The sequence below is a fragment of the Hemitrygon akajei genome, chromosome 17 (genome assembly GCF_048418815.1).
Source record: "Hemitrygon akajei chromosome 17, sHemAka1.3, whole genome shotgun sequence".
NCBI classification, from domain to species: Eukaryota; Metazoa; Chordata; class Chondrichthyes; order Myliobatiformes; family Dasyatidae; genus Hemitrygon; species Hemitrygon akajei.
Window position 1 is genome coordinate 6,532,919 of NC_133140.1, and position 14,441 is coordinate 6,547,359.

Genomic DNA, 14,441 nt, shown 5'->3' on the forward strand with positions numbered 1-14,441 from the left:
ATACTCCCTCGTGCCTCAGTGGCTTAACAATAACAGACAGCAATTTGTAGCAAAGACTGTCGTCAAGCCTTGCGACTGTTTCACCTGGAACTGCTAGAATCAGGTCAGTGACTTAGCCCAGTGAAAGTGCATCGCAAAGTACCACAATGGTGGGGGGGGGGGGGGGAAGAGTGACAAATAAAGGGAGTGGGGAAAGAAAGTGAGAAACTGAGAAAAGACTGACAAAAAAAAATATTGAAGTCAGGGAAGTCAGGGCAATGAGGAAGAGTAGGAGAAAGAAAGGAGAGAGGAGGAGAAAGGAGAAGAAAAATGAAGAAAGAATGAGAGAGGAAAAGAAAAATAGAAAGGAGAGAGAAACTTGACTGAAGAAGAGGACAAGAGAAAAAGCAAAATGAAGAGATGAAATTCAGAAAGTGAGGGAATTTGAAGAAGCATAGGAATAGATACTTTCGTGACCTTAGGATGTCCCCCAAAACCCCCTGGTGGAGCTCAAGCAGACCTGAAAGTGTTATGGTCTAGCAGACTGTGTAGGATGAACCAGAAGCAGCAGAGCAGAGGGACAGGACAACTAACTAAGCAATATGAAAAAGTTATCAGCCATAAGTTTAAGTATGGAGAGCGGGCAGATTGGAAGTGGTCAGTAAAATGGGAAGAGAAGTAGGGTAGGAGGAAAAATAGGTGGGCTGAGAAGGCAGAGTGAATCACATAAGGCACAGAGGCAGAAGTGGATCTGTTAAAACCACTCTGGATTTGAAAGGTTCAAGCTCAAATGCACTTGAAAATATGGCATCAGTGTGAAGTTACAGCAGACATGGTAGGAACACAGCAGGTGGGAGTTTACATAGACTTGAAAGGGTTGTGACCTGGTAGACCATGTTGGGTGAACCAGGGTCCAAAATGAATAGCAGCAACCGGGAATGTACAACAGTAATCAACCGTGGGTTGAAAGATGAAGAACAGAGAGACTAAGAATTGTCCGCAAAACCTGAAGAAGAGACAGGTGTGGCAGGATGAGGCAAAATGATCTAGATGAATATGACTCATATAAATAGCACAAGGGAGGTGAGGAAATGCTTCTGGCTGACTCCATGACACTGAATTCCTCCCCATTTATGACACTGCACATCCCCCAACCACTCCAAAACTAGGATGCTAGTTGTAGCAGACACGAGATCTTGTCCTGTTCCTTTTGTCAAACCCCACTGGTGACCTGCAATTAATTTGATTCGTGATTGTCAGCAAGTTATCTTCCTCACTGACTTTTACAAAATTATGGAGACTTACAGCATGGAAACAGGCTCTTCGTCCCAACTCATCTATTTCTGAGTGTTGCTCAGAAAGCTAGTCCTTCACCCTGCATTTGGCCTAACGCTCTCCTATCTATGTACTTACCTAGATCATTTGGAAACATTGCTAATGTGCCCACCTGAACAACTACTTCATATCAAATATGCATCATCCTATGCCTGAAGAAGCTGCCCTTGCTGTCCCATTTAAATTTCTCACCTCTTGTTTCATGCTTGGGCACAGTGTGCTTTTTGCCCATCTCCAATTACCCTCAAGGCAGGTTCAAGAAGCAGGTACCTTCCTAAACCATTGGAGTCCATATGCTGAGGGAACAACTGTCTGGTGGGGACTTTCAAGATATTGACCCAGTGATAGAATGGGGGTTTATGTTTAAGTCAGGATGGTAGTGAGTAATAGTGATGAGAGTTCTCAGTTCAGAGTGACCTAACATTTGTTCTGTAACTGTTATCCTTTGAGCTAAACACCCCAGCCATGGGAGAAATCACATTCAGATTCAGATTTATTTATCACGTGTACATGGAAACATACAGTGAAATTTGCATTAACAACCAACACACCCAAGGATGTGCTGGGTGCAGCCCACAAGTGCTGGCACAAATTCCAGCAACAACATGGCTGCACACCATGATCAGCAGAACAACAGAAAACACCACAAAACAGAACGCTAAGCCACAAATGCCTATCCTGTCAAGCCTAATAAAAATCTTACAGGTTTCCATGACAGCATCATGTAGGCCCAGTCAGATTCATCTCTACCCTCAGAATAAAGAGAGGAAATTAAACGTTTGCACTTGCATGGAACACAGTGAAGACACAGGGCTTTTGGGCACATGGCCTGTTATCCTTCTCACCTCTCCAGAGCAACCTTCTTTACGCATGTAGCTCCTGATGCAGGTCCATATTTTGCTCTTTGATAGCATAGCACCCCCTGTAGCCTCTTCAAAATTCTCGTAGCTGCCATACATCTTGACAACGCTCTGCATGATTCGTACAGCCTGGAAAAGAATGAGAAAAAAGAACAACGATGATCCTCTGGTGTTCAATTCTGAAACTTACCATACTAGGCACAGGAAATGACCCAAAATGTTGTGTCAAACTAACTAAACTGGAAACTAAACGGCTCACTAAACTAATCTCTTCTGCCTACACAACGTCCATATCCATCCATTCCCTGCACATTCACATGTCTAAGAGCCTCTTGAACTTTGTACCATATTTGCCTCCACTGCTGTTCTTGGCAGCACATTCCAAATACCCATCACTCCCTGTGTAAAAAATAGCTTGTTCTGTACCTCTCTTTTAATTAAACTTATCAGTCATCCTGTCATGGTCCGATCCATGAAGACCGTATTCCGGTTCATGGTCCAGTCCATAATCCATATTCCAGGTTTTCCAGTTTTCCCCAGTTCCATTGAGACACCTGATTCTTGTTTTGGGCTGGCAGATAAATTACTCTGCAAACCAGGGACTGGTTGCTGGACTGTTCTCTCTCTCGCTCCCTCTCCCCTTCCTTCTGAATCCCTGGCAGTTACTTCGGCAGTTTATCTTGACGCATCTGCAGTGTATTTTGTGGTTATGTATCTCAACAGTTACTTCAGCAATAACCTTCATCTGTTACCTTCACCTGTATCCTCATCTGTATTGCCGTCAAGTTCAACCATCAGAGTGAGACCGGAGCCTTGCCACGCCAAGATAAGGAACTATCTATCATTCAGTTTGGAACTGTCTCTTTGTGACCCTGTGTTAAATGTCCGTGTCAAAGAGGAGTCCCAGCCCTACATCCTGTTCCCAATGAGGGGTCCTGATTCTGTGTGGAGCCCTGGTACTCTGTTCCCAAGGAGGGGTCCTGGCTCTGTGTTCCGTGTATGAGTCCCAGTCCTATGTCCTGTTCCCAAGGAGAGGTCCTAGCTCTGTGTTCCCACGTGCTCATCCAGTCCTCGTGCCTCGCCCAGCCCAGGAGTACCTCGTCCAGTCCAAGCCATGTCCAAGTGCCTAGTCCTAGAACCTCATCCAGTCCAAGTCAAGGCTTTGTATTCCCGGTACTATTTAGTGACTTGTTTGTTCCTAGTCCCAAGTCCTCACCTGGATCCAGGTTCCAAGTTCGAGTGAATAGGGACCAATGTACTGGGTCCCTATCCAATCTCTGGCTCGGAGTCCTAGTCCAGCTTCCTTGTTCAAAGTTCCATGTCCGGGTCCTGTGTTCCTACTACTTCAGTATCTGTGTCTTATATTTGGGTCCGCTACCATCACCCCCTTATGACACATCATCCTCTTCTTAAATGCTTCAGTTGTTAGGTACCTGTTCCTTTGTTTTTAGTTCCTTATCTGTTCTTGTATGAATTGTGAATTTGTGGAGAATGTTTGCATGCTTGAGCTCTTCTGACAATGGGGATCTATTAAGTGAAATACTTCCCTTAACAACTCAATGAATCAGTACAACACTGGTTGCGTTGTGGAGTTCTACAGTCATGAGGGCATTGGGCCCTTGGAGAGGCAGGTAACATATGTCTCTCCAAGAGCACAAGAGCCTTTATTTCCCATACTCATTCTGACATATTGGTCCATGGCCTCATAATGAGATTGGAGGAGCCACACGTCATATTCCATCTGGGTAGCCTCCAATCTGACAACGTGAACATAGATTTCTCTAACTTCCAATAAATTCTCTCCCCTTCCCTTTCCTGTTTTTCCATTCCTCATTCTGGCTCCCCTCTTACCCCTTCCCTTCTCCTCACCTGCCCATCACCTCCCTCTGGTGCCCCTCCTCCTTCCCTTTCTTCCATGCTCCTCTCATTAGATTTCTTCGTCATCAGCCCTTTACCTTTTCCATCTATCATCTCCCAACTTCACATATTACACTATCCCCACCTACCACCTTTCTCCTCACTTGGCTTCACCTATCAGCTGCCAGCTTGTACTCCTTCCCCTCCCCCAACTTCTTATTCTGGCTTCTTCCTCCTTCCTTTCCAATCTTGATGAAGGGTCTCGGCCTTGACTGTTTAATCCTCTCCGTAGATTATGACTGCCTACTGAGTTCCTCCAGCATTTTGTGTATGTTGCTCTGGATTTCCAGATTCTGCAGAATCTCTTGTGTTGCAGATAACATCAATTTGTGCCCAGTGAAGAATGTGAGTAAGGTCTTGGTGCCCTCAAACAATAGAGAGCTGAAGAAAACTTGTGCTACCTCAACCTCAATATATGTGGTGAAATAACCTGTATAGATGATAGATAGATAGATAGATAGATACTTTATTCATCCCCATGGGGAAATTCAACTTTTTTTTCCAATGTCCCATACACTTGTTGTAGCAAAACTAATTACATACAATACTTAACTCAGTAAAAAATATGATATGCATCTAAATCACTATCTCAAAAAGCATTAATAATAGCTTTTAAAAAGTTCTTAAGTCCTGGCGGTTGAATTGTAAAGCCTAATGGCATTGGGGAGTATTGACCTCTTCATCCTGTCTGAGGAGCATTGCATCGATAGTAACCTGTCGCTGAAACTGCTTCTCTGTCTCTGGATGGTGCTATGTAGAGGATGTTCAGAGTTTTCCATAATTGACCGTAGCCTACTCAGCGCCCTTCGCTCAGCTACCGATGTTAAACTCTCCAGTACTTTGCCCACGACAGAGCCCGCCTTCCTTACCAGCTTATTAAGACGTGAGGCGTCCCTCTTCTTAATGCTTCCTCCCCAACACGCCACCACAAAGAAGAGGGCGCTCTCCACAACTGACCTATAGAACATCTTCAGCATCTCACTACAGACATTGAATGACGCCAACCTTCTAAGGAAGTACAGTCGACTCTGTGCCTTCCTGCACAAGGCATCTGTGTTGGCAGTCCAGTCTAGCTTCTCGTCTAACTGTACTCCCAGATACTTGTAGGTCTTAACCTGCTCCACACATTCTCCATTAATGATCACTGGCTCCATATGAGGCCTAGATCTCCTGAAGTCCACCACCATCTCCTTGGTCTTGGTGATATTGAGACGCAGGTAGTTTGAGTTGCACCATATCACAAAGTCCTGTATCAGTTTCCTATACTCCTCCTCCTGTCCATTCCTGACACACCCCACTATGGCCCTGTCATCAGCGAACTTCTGCACATGGCAGGACTCCGAGTTATATTGGAAGTCTGATGTGTACAGGGTGAACAGGACCGGAGAGAGTACGGTCCCCTGCGGCGCTCCTGTGCTGCTGACCACCGTGTCAGACCTACAGTCTCCCAACCGCACATACTGAGGTCTATCTGTCAAGTAGTCCACTATCCAATCCACCATGTGAGAGTCTACTCCCATCTCCGTTAGTTTGTGCCTTAAGATCTTGGGTTGGATGGTGTTAAAGGCACTAGAGAAGTCAAGGAGTGTAATCCTCACAGCACAACTGACCCCATCTAGGTGAGAGAGTGATTTGTGCAGCAAATACGTGATAGCATCCTCCACTCCCACCTTCTCCTTATACGCAAACTGAAGAGGATCCTGGGCGTGCCTGGTTTGTGGCCTCAGATTCTGTATTATCAGCCGCTCCATGGTCTTCATCACGTGCGACGTCAAGGCAACAGGTCTGAAGTCATTCAACTCCTTTGGTTGTGGTTTCTTCGGTACCGGGACAATACAGGATGTTTTCCACTGTCTGGGTACTCTTCTCTGCTCCAGGCTCATGTTGAAGATGCGCTGTAGTGGTTCTCCCAGCTCAGTCGCACAGGCCCTCAGTAATCGTGGGGAAACTCCATCCGGTCCAGCCGCCTTGCTGGTACAGATCTTCCTCAGTTGACCTTCCACCTGTGCAGCCGTAATCCTGGGCGTGGGCAAGGTCTCCTGTGAGTGGCTATTTTCCTGTGAGGGAAGTAAGCCTGGTGTGGATTTCTGCGGTGAGGATGAGATTGTGCTGTCGAACCTGTTGAAGAAGTTGTTCAGCTGGTTCGCTTTCTCCACATCTCCACTTATGTTTGCCCCCCGCTTTGCACCGCATCCGGTGATGATCTTCATCCCATCCCACATCTCCTTCATGCTTTTTTTCTGCAGCTTTTGTTCTAGCATATGATGGCATATGAAACAAAGTTTTACACAGTACCTCAGTACCGGTGACAATAATAAACCAAATTACCAAACAGAATGAACCAAGCTCATTCTTCCTGACTTCTGCTAACTGATCATTACCAGACAGCACAATGATGCAGCAGGTAGAGCCCTACCTCAATGTACCAGAAACCTGGGTTTAGTCCTAGCCTTGGATACTGCCTATGTGGAGGTTGCATGTTCTCCCTGTGACCGTGTGGGTTTCTTCTGAGTGCTCCATTTTCCATAACCATATAACAATTACAGCACGGTAACAGGCCTTCTCGGCCCTTCTAGTCAATGCCGAACGCTTACTCTCACAAAGAGTTTTCTCACAAAAAATTTTCCTCCTATATCTCAAAGACGTGGGTGTTGACAGGTTAATCATGTCAGTGAATGGCAGAATCTGGGGAAGTTAGTGAGAATATAGGGGATATAAATAATGAGATTTTTGCAAATGGTGGTTGAAGGTCATATTGGACTCAATTAGGCCAAAGGACCTGTTTCAATGTTTTATTTCTCGATAAGTCTATGGACAAAATATGCACCTGCAAACATTACAGAGAGTTTAGGCTGAGGTTCACTCGTAAATTCAGGGATTGTGTAAAAAAACAATCTGTTAACTCCTTTCCAGTACTGCGGCAGGGCTGTATAATTGATTGGCTCAACTTAATGGGGTAGATCTTGAATCAATGGCTCACCTACTCTCAGTTCTTCATTATTTGGAGGACCAAGGCTTTACTCACATTACCCACTTGGCACAAATTGATATTATCTGCATCTCTCTCTGAGATTGGGTGAGACTAGAACTGGAGGTCATAGGTTGAGAGTGAAAAGTGAAATATTGAAGGAGAGCATGAGGAGGAGCTTATCCATTTAGAGGGTGGTGAGAATGTGCAATGAACTGTCAGTGGAAGTGGTAGATTTGGGTTTGATTAAAATATTTAAGAGAAATTTGGTTAAATACATCCATGGGTGGGGTATTGAGGGCTTACAGTGAGAGGAGTAAGAGTTAAGGATGTCCCGAAGGGCGACTTTATCACTCAGAGTGGTAGCTTTATGGAACAAGTTGCCAGGAAAAGTGGTAGAGGTGAATGCAGTTACAATATTTGAAAGGTGTTTGGACAGGTACATGGATAGGAAAGGGTTAAAGGAATATGGGCCAACACAGGCAAAATGGACTAGCTCAGTCAGGTATCTTGTTTGGTATGGATGAGATAGGCTGACATGTTTGTTTCCATGCTATATAACACTAATATTCAACAAGACAAACAGTTATTTGTCTTTTGCGCTACTAATTTCTTTTGAAACTTGTAGAAATGTCTGTGGTTTGCACTGTACTGCTGCCGAAAAACAGCAAATATCATAACATACTATGTCAGTGATAACAAACCTGTTTCTGATTCTAAGCTTCTAGAAACATAGAAAGCCTACAGCACAATACAGGCCCTTTGGCCCACAAAGCTGTGCTGAACATGTCCTTACTTTAGGAACTACCTCGGGTTACCCATGGCCCTCTAGTTATCTAAGCTGCATGTACCTATCCAGGAGTCTCATAAAAGACCCTATCATATCTGCCTCCACCACTGTTGCTCACAGCTCATTCCACGCACTTGCCATTCTCTGCGTGGGGGAGAGAAAAATGTACCCCTGACATCTGCTCTGTACCAACCTCCAAGCACCTTAAAAATGTGCCCTCTTGTGTTAGCCATTTCAGCCCTGGGAAAAAGCCTCTGACTATCCACATGATCAATGCTTCTCATCATCTTATACACCTCTATCATCCTCCACTGCTCCAAGGAGAAAACGCAGAGTTCACTCAACCTATTCTCATAAGGCATGCTCCCCAATCCAGGCAATATACTTGTAAATCTCCTCCGCACCCTTTCTATAGTTCCCACATCCTTCCTGTAGTGAGGTGACCAGAACTGAGCACAGTACTCCAAGTGGGGTCTGACCAGGGTCCTATATAGCCACAACATTACCTCTCAACTCTTAAACTCAATCCCATGATTGATGAAGGCAAATGCACCGTATGCCTTCTTAACCACAGGGTCAACCTGTGCAGCTGTTATGAGCGTCCTGTGGACTCGGACCCCAAGATCCCTCTGACCCTCCACACTGCCAAGAGTCTTACCATTAATACTATATTCTGCCATCATATTTGACCTACCAAACTGAACCACCTCACACTTATCTGGGTTGAATTCTATCTGCCACCTGCCACTTCTCAGCCTAGTTTTACATCGATGTCCCACTGTAACCTTTGATGGGCCTCCACACTATCCACAACTCCCCCAAACTTTGTGTCATCAGTAAATTTACTAACCCATCCCTCCACTTCCTCATCCTTCTATGGAGGAGAAAAAGAACAGAGCTTTTAGTTCTAAACTGAGTCAGAATGGATGGAAGGTCATTGATCCAAAACTTCCTCTCTGTTCCTCTCTGCACAGAAATGTCCTGACCTGTGGACAGATTAAGGCATTTTCTGTTATTCTTGGAGGGCTAAGGATGATTTTCTGGAATTTTGCTTGAACAACATGGATTTTATTTCAAATTGAGCTAAATAGGGTTGTATTTTCTGGAATTATAGGGTTAAGGGATGATTTAACCTAAGTTTCAAAGATGTTGAGGGAAGGTGAAGGGAAACTTACTACTGCTGACGGAATTCTAGGAATAGAGGCTATTGTCCCAAAATTGTAGCTAGGTCCTTAAGAGTAGTTCAGAGACATTTCTACATGTAAAGGTTGCACCACTTCAGCATTCACTTTTGCAAGTGGCACTCAGTGTGAGGCCCTCATTAAATGTTAACCCACAGTTAGAAGTTTTCGTTTAACAAGTATCAAGTGATATGGATGCACTGAGGACTTTTCCAAAAAGTAGCACCCGAATCTTTTCAGATTTCAGATTCAAGATTTATCTATCACATGTGCTTGGAAACAAACAGTGAAATGTTTCATTTACATTAACACCCAGCAGGATCACTCCCTTGTCCATTCGTCCTTCCCCAACTGATCTCCCTCCTGGCACTTATCCTTGCAAGCAGAACAAGTACTACAAGTACCTGCTCCTACACCTACCCTGTCACTACCATTCAGGAACCCAAACAGTGCTTCCAGGTGAGGTGACACTTCACGTGTGAGTCTGTTGGGGTCATATACTGTGTTCCATTTTCTATTCCCGTTCTGAAATGACCATCCATGGCCTCCCCCACTGTCATGATAAGGCCACACTTAGGTTGCAGGAACAACACCTTATGTTCTTTTTGGGTAGCCTCCCAGCTGATGTCATGAACATAAATTTCTCAAATTTCCAGTAGTACCCCCTACTTCTCCATTTCCCATCCCCTTTTCCCTCTCTCATATTATCTCTCTGCTGCTCATCGCCTCCCTTTGGTGCTTCTCCCACCACCCCACCTCTTTTTTACTTTCTTCCATGGCCTTCTGTCTCTTTCACCAATCAACTTCCTAGCTCTTTGATTCATGCCTCCCCTCCAGGTTTTATCTATTGCCTGGTGTTTCTCTCTACCCTCCCCCCACCTTTCAAATCGACTCAGCTTCTTTTCTCCAGTTCTGCCAAAGGGTTTTGGCCCAAATCATCATCTGTACTCTTTTCCATAGATGCTGCCTGGCCTGCTGAGTTCCTCCAACCTGAGTGTGGCTTCTTCTTCTTGACAGTAGAGGAGGCCATAAATAGACATATAGATTCCTTGCCTGTTCTCCATCTCCCTCTGGTGCTCCCCTCCCCCATTCTTGCTCCCTAGGCCTCCTGTCGCATGATCCTTTCCCTTCTAAAGTTGCACGTGACCCATGCCCAGAGACTACATATAACCCTATACAGAGCCGGAGATGTTCTGTTTGACAGATATTTAGTGGCACTGCAATGAATGAGTGGGTTGGGGAGTTGGGGTTGGGGCAGGGCTGGCTCTGGGCACATGGAGAGGGTAGACAGGTTTCAGATTGGAATAGTAAACACAAAGTACACTGCAGATGCTGTGGTCAAATCAACACATACAAACAAGCTGGATGAACTCAGCAGGTTGGGCAGCATCTGATGAAACGAGCAGTCAATGTTTCAGGCCGAGACCCTTTGTCAGGACTGAAGAAGGAGGGGAGGGGGCAGGGACCCTATAAAGAAGGTGGGGGGAGGGTGGAAGGTGCCAGGTGAAAAACCAGAGGAAAGATCAAGGGGTGGGGGAGGGGAAGCAGGGAGGGGATAGGCAGGAGAGGTGAAGAAGGAATGTAAGGGGAAAGCACTATGGGTAATAGAAGAAGGCAGAATCATGAGAGAGGTGATAGGCAGCTGGAAGAGGAGGCAGAGAGAAAGTGGGATGGGGGAAGGGAGAGGGAGGGAATTACTGGAAGTTGGAGAATTCGATGTTCATACCAATGGGCTGGAGACTACCCAAACGGTATATGAGGTGTTGCTCCTCCAACCTGAGTTTGGCCTTATCATGACAGTAGAGGAGGCCATGTATGAACATATCCCAATGGGAATGTGAAGCAGAGTTGAAGTGGGTGGCAACTGGGAGATCCTGTCTGTTGTGGCGGACGGAGCGAAGCTGCTTGACCGCTTCGTCGAGCACCTCCGCTCCGTCTGCCACAATCAGATCTTTCCTCTGATTGGTTTTTCACCTGGCACCTTCCACCCTCCCCCACCTTCTTTATAGGGCCCCTGCCCCATCCTTCTTCAGTCCTGACGAAGGGCCTCGGCCCGAAACGTTGACTGCTCATTTCAACGGATGCTGCCCGACCTGCTGAGTTCATCCAGCTTGTTTGTACGTGTCAGATTGGAATAGAATGGATGTATCTGAAGGCTGTCACACTCTGAGAGCAATTCTGGAATAGCCATCCTGGATTTCCAAGAGTGATAATATTTCAGCAATAATGGATTGGTGAAGCAGACTCGATAGGCCAATTGACCCAATTCTGCGCCTATGTCTTATGGTCTTACCAAGCAAAACATGAGGGATATGAGGCCAGGTAACAAAAAGTCTGTGCAAAGGGATTTGATCGAGGTATTTAAAATGTTGAGAGGGATAGATAGAGTTGACGTGAATAGGCTGTTTCCATTGAGAGTAGGGGAGATTCAAACAAGAGGACATGATTTGAGAGTTAGGGGGCAAAAGTTTAAGGGAAACACGAGGGGGTATTTCTTTACTCAGAGAGTGATAGCTGTGTGGAATGAGCTTCCTGTAGAAGTAGTAGAGGCCAGTTCAGTTGTGTCATTTAAGGTAAAATTGGATAGGTATATGGACAGGAAAGGAGTGGAGGGTTATGGGCTGAGTGCGGGTAGGTGGGACTAGGTGAGATTAAGAGTTCGGCACGGACTAGGAGGGCCGGAATGGCCTGTTTCCATGCTGTGATTGTTATATGGTTATATGGTTAAAGTGCTAGGTGGTAAGGAATGCCTTGAAAGTTGGAAATGGGGTTCATTTTGGGGAAAAATACTCTTGGAATGATGTGGAAACCATAGAAAGGGTGCTGAGGAGATTGACAAGGATGATGACTGGATTGGGGAGCATGCCTTTTGAGAATAGGTTGAGTGAACTCTGTCTTTTTTCCTTGGAGAGACGGAGGATGAGACGTGATCTGATAGAGGTGTATACAATGATGAGAGGCATTGATCGTGTGGATAGCCAGGGTCTTTTTTTTCCCAGAGCTGAAAAGGCTAACATGAGAGGGCACGGAGATCAGAAAAATAAAGGGCTATGGGTAACCCTAGGTAATTTCTAAGGTAAGGATATGTTCAGCACAGCTTTGTGGGCTGAAGTGCCTGTATTGTGCTGTAGATTTTCCATGTTTCTATGTTTCTAGAATATTCCATACATAAGGGCCCTGGGAAGCTGAGAGGAAGTTTGTCAATGGTAGGTCAATAGAAGCAGGGCCTGCAGCTAAAACCCAAGTAAAGCAGAAGAATGTTGCAGAACTTGGGTCTACAAGGGGATCCAACAAAAGCATGAAAAACTTAAAACTGGGAGTTGAACCAGGATGGATGAGGGTAGTGTGGAGGAGTAAAGGGAACAGGGTGCAAATTAGTAAGGAATCAGCAGAGATTTGAATGAGATTGTGGAGTTTGGTGGCATGGAGTTGTTAACCCTTGATGTAACTTGGGTGTGGAAGTTTCAAAAACCAATGTTTGAAAAAATGCCCTCACCTGTTCGATGAAGCGATCAGAGGCCACGCTGTACTTGCTCGTGATGCTACTGCTGAGAGGCTCTGAGTACTCAAACTGAGGGTTATAGGTGTAGTTGGATTTGAAAAATGTCTCCTTCTCCTTGTCAACGTTCATCGGTCTCAGCGCCACCAAGAGACATGGGCTTTTAGCTGGAGGCGGTTCCTGTGGGATATGCCGGGCTATATGAGGGAGGGACGTGGCATTCCTTATCTTGGCTCGGGAGCGACTGGAGCCAGCACTGTTCACGCTGAATGAGCTTTCGCTCCGTCTCATCCAGCTGCACTGTCCGTTACTAACAAGGCTTGTCCCCGGTGCTGATGACCTGTTGACCAGCTCACAACTCAGTTTGGCTGAGGTCTGTGATATAGTCCTCAAAGGCGCTTCCCGCTGCACGGCTGAGATGTTGCCCTGTGGCCGAATCCCGTTCCTCTCACTGCTCTTCCTCTCAGCCTCTTTCTTCAGTGGTTTTCCAGTGCTGGTACTCTTGCTGCTTTGAGGTCTGGCCAAAGGCGGAGCTGCCGTATCCAGGACCATCGCCGAAGCCAGGAAGTAATGCTGTGGGAAGTTGAACCTTATCCTCACGTTATAGATCTGCACCATAGGAAAAAAAATCACTGAATTTGTATCTTAGAAAGTTGGAAGAAGATACATCACAGAAACAAACCCCACAACTCACCATGTCAGTCTCAATAATCCTACCCTAATGGATTTTATTCTCATCAACTTCTTCCAGATTCTACCACTCATCTATACTCTCAGGGCAATTTACTACAATTAATCAACCACCCAAACATCTTTGGGGTGCAGGAGGAAGCTGTAGCAACCACACAATCACAGGGAGAATGTGCATACTCCACACAGATGACACTGAAGGTCAGGGAGAAATTTGTATCACTGCATAAGAGACATAACAGTTCGCAGTTCACAGTTCACAGTTCATCTGTATCACTATCCTGGACTGTTGTCTTCTCTGCAGAACTTCATGTTCCCTTACAGACAGACAGACAGACATACTTTATTGATCCCGAGGGAAATTGGGTTTCGTTACAGTCACACCAACCAAGAACAGTGTAGAAATATAGCAATATAAAACCATAAATAATTAAATAATAATAAGTAAATAATGCCAAGTGGAAATTAGTCCAGGACCAGCCTATTGGCTCAGGGTATCTGACACTCCGAGGGAGGAGTTGTAAAGTTTGATGGCCACAGGCAGGAATGACTTCCTATGACGCTCAGCGTTGCATTTCGGTGGAATGAGTCTCTGGCTGAATGTACTCCTGTGCCTAACCAGTACATTATGGAGTGAATGGGAGACATTGTTCAAGATGGCATGCAACTTGGACAGCATCCTCTTTTCAGACACCACCGTCAAAGAGTCCTGTTCCACCCCCACAACATCACTGGCCTTATGAATGAGTTTGTTGATTCTGTTGGTGTCTGCTACTCTCAGCCTGCTGCCCCAGCACACAACAGCAAACATGATAGCACTGGCCACCACAGAATCGTAGAACATCCTCAGCATCGTCCGGCAAATGTTAAAGGACCTCAGTCTCTTCAGGAAATAGAGACGGCTCTGACCCTTCTTGTAGACAGCCTCAGTGCTTTTTGACCAGTCCGGTTTATTGTCAATTCGTATCCCCAGGTATTTGTAATCCTCCACCATGTCCACACTGACCCCTTGGATGGAAACAGGGGTCACCAGTGCCTTAGCCCTCCTCAGGTCCACCACCAGCTCTTTAGTCCTTTTCACATTAAGCTGCTGATGATTCTGCTCGCACCATGTGACAAAGCTTCTCACCGTAGCCCTGCAGTCAGCCTCATCTCCCTTGCTGATGCATCCAACTATGGCAAATTCATCAGAAAACTTCTGAAGATGCCAAGACTCTGTGCA

General features: G+C 45.7%; 1 protein-coding gene across 3 annotated transcripts in view; it reads right to left on the bottom strand.

Moving 5' to 3' along the window:
• The window catches only part of LOC140740455 (microtubule-associated tyrosine carboxypeptidase 1-like), a 104,351-nt gene that overhangs the window by 59,915 nt on the left and 29,995 nt on the right, over positions 1–14,441 (bottom strand). For all 3 annotated transcript variants that reach the window (XM_073069622.1, XM_073069623.1, XM_073069621.1), the window contains exons 2-3: positions 12,527–13,138; positions 2,160–2,303 (exon numbers count right to left, since the gene is read on the bottom strand). In XM_073069622.1, coding sequence (XP_072925723.1) covers positions 2,160–2,303; positions 12,527–13,138 — 756 coding nt within the window. The remainder of the gene's footprint in view (positions 1–2,159; positions 2,304–12,526; positions 13,139–14,441) is intronic.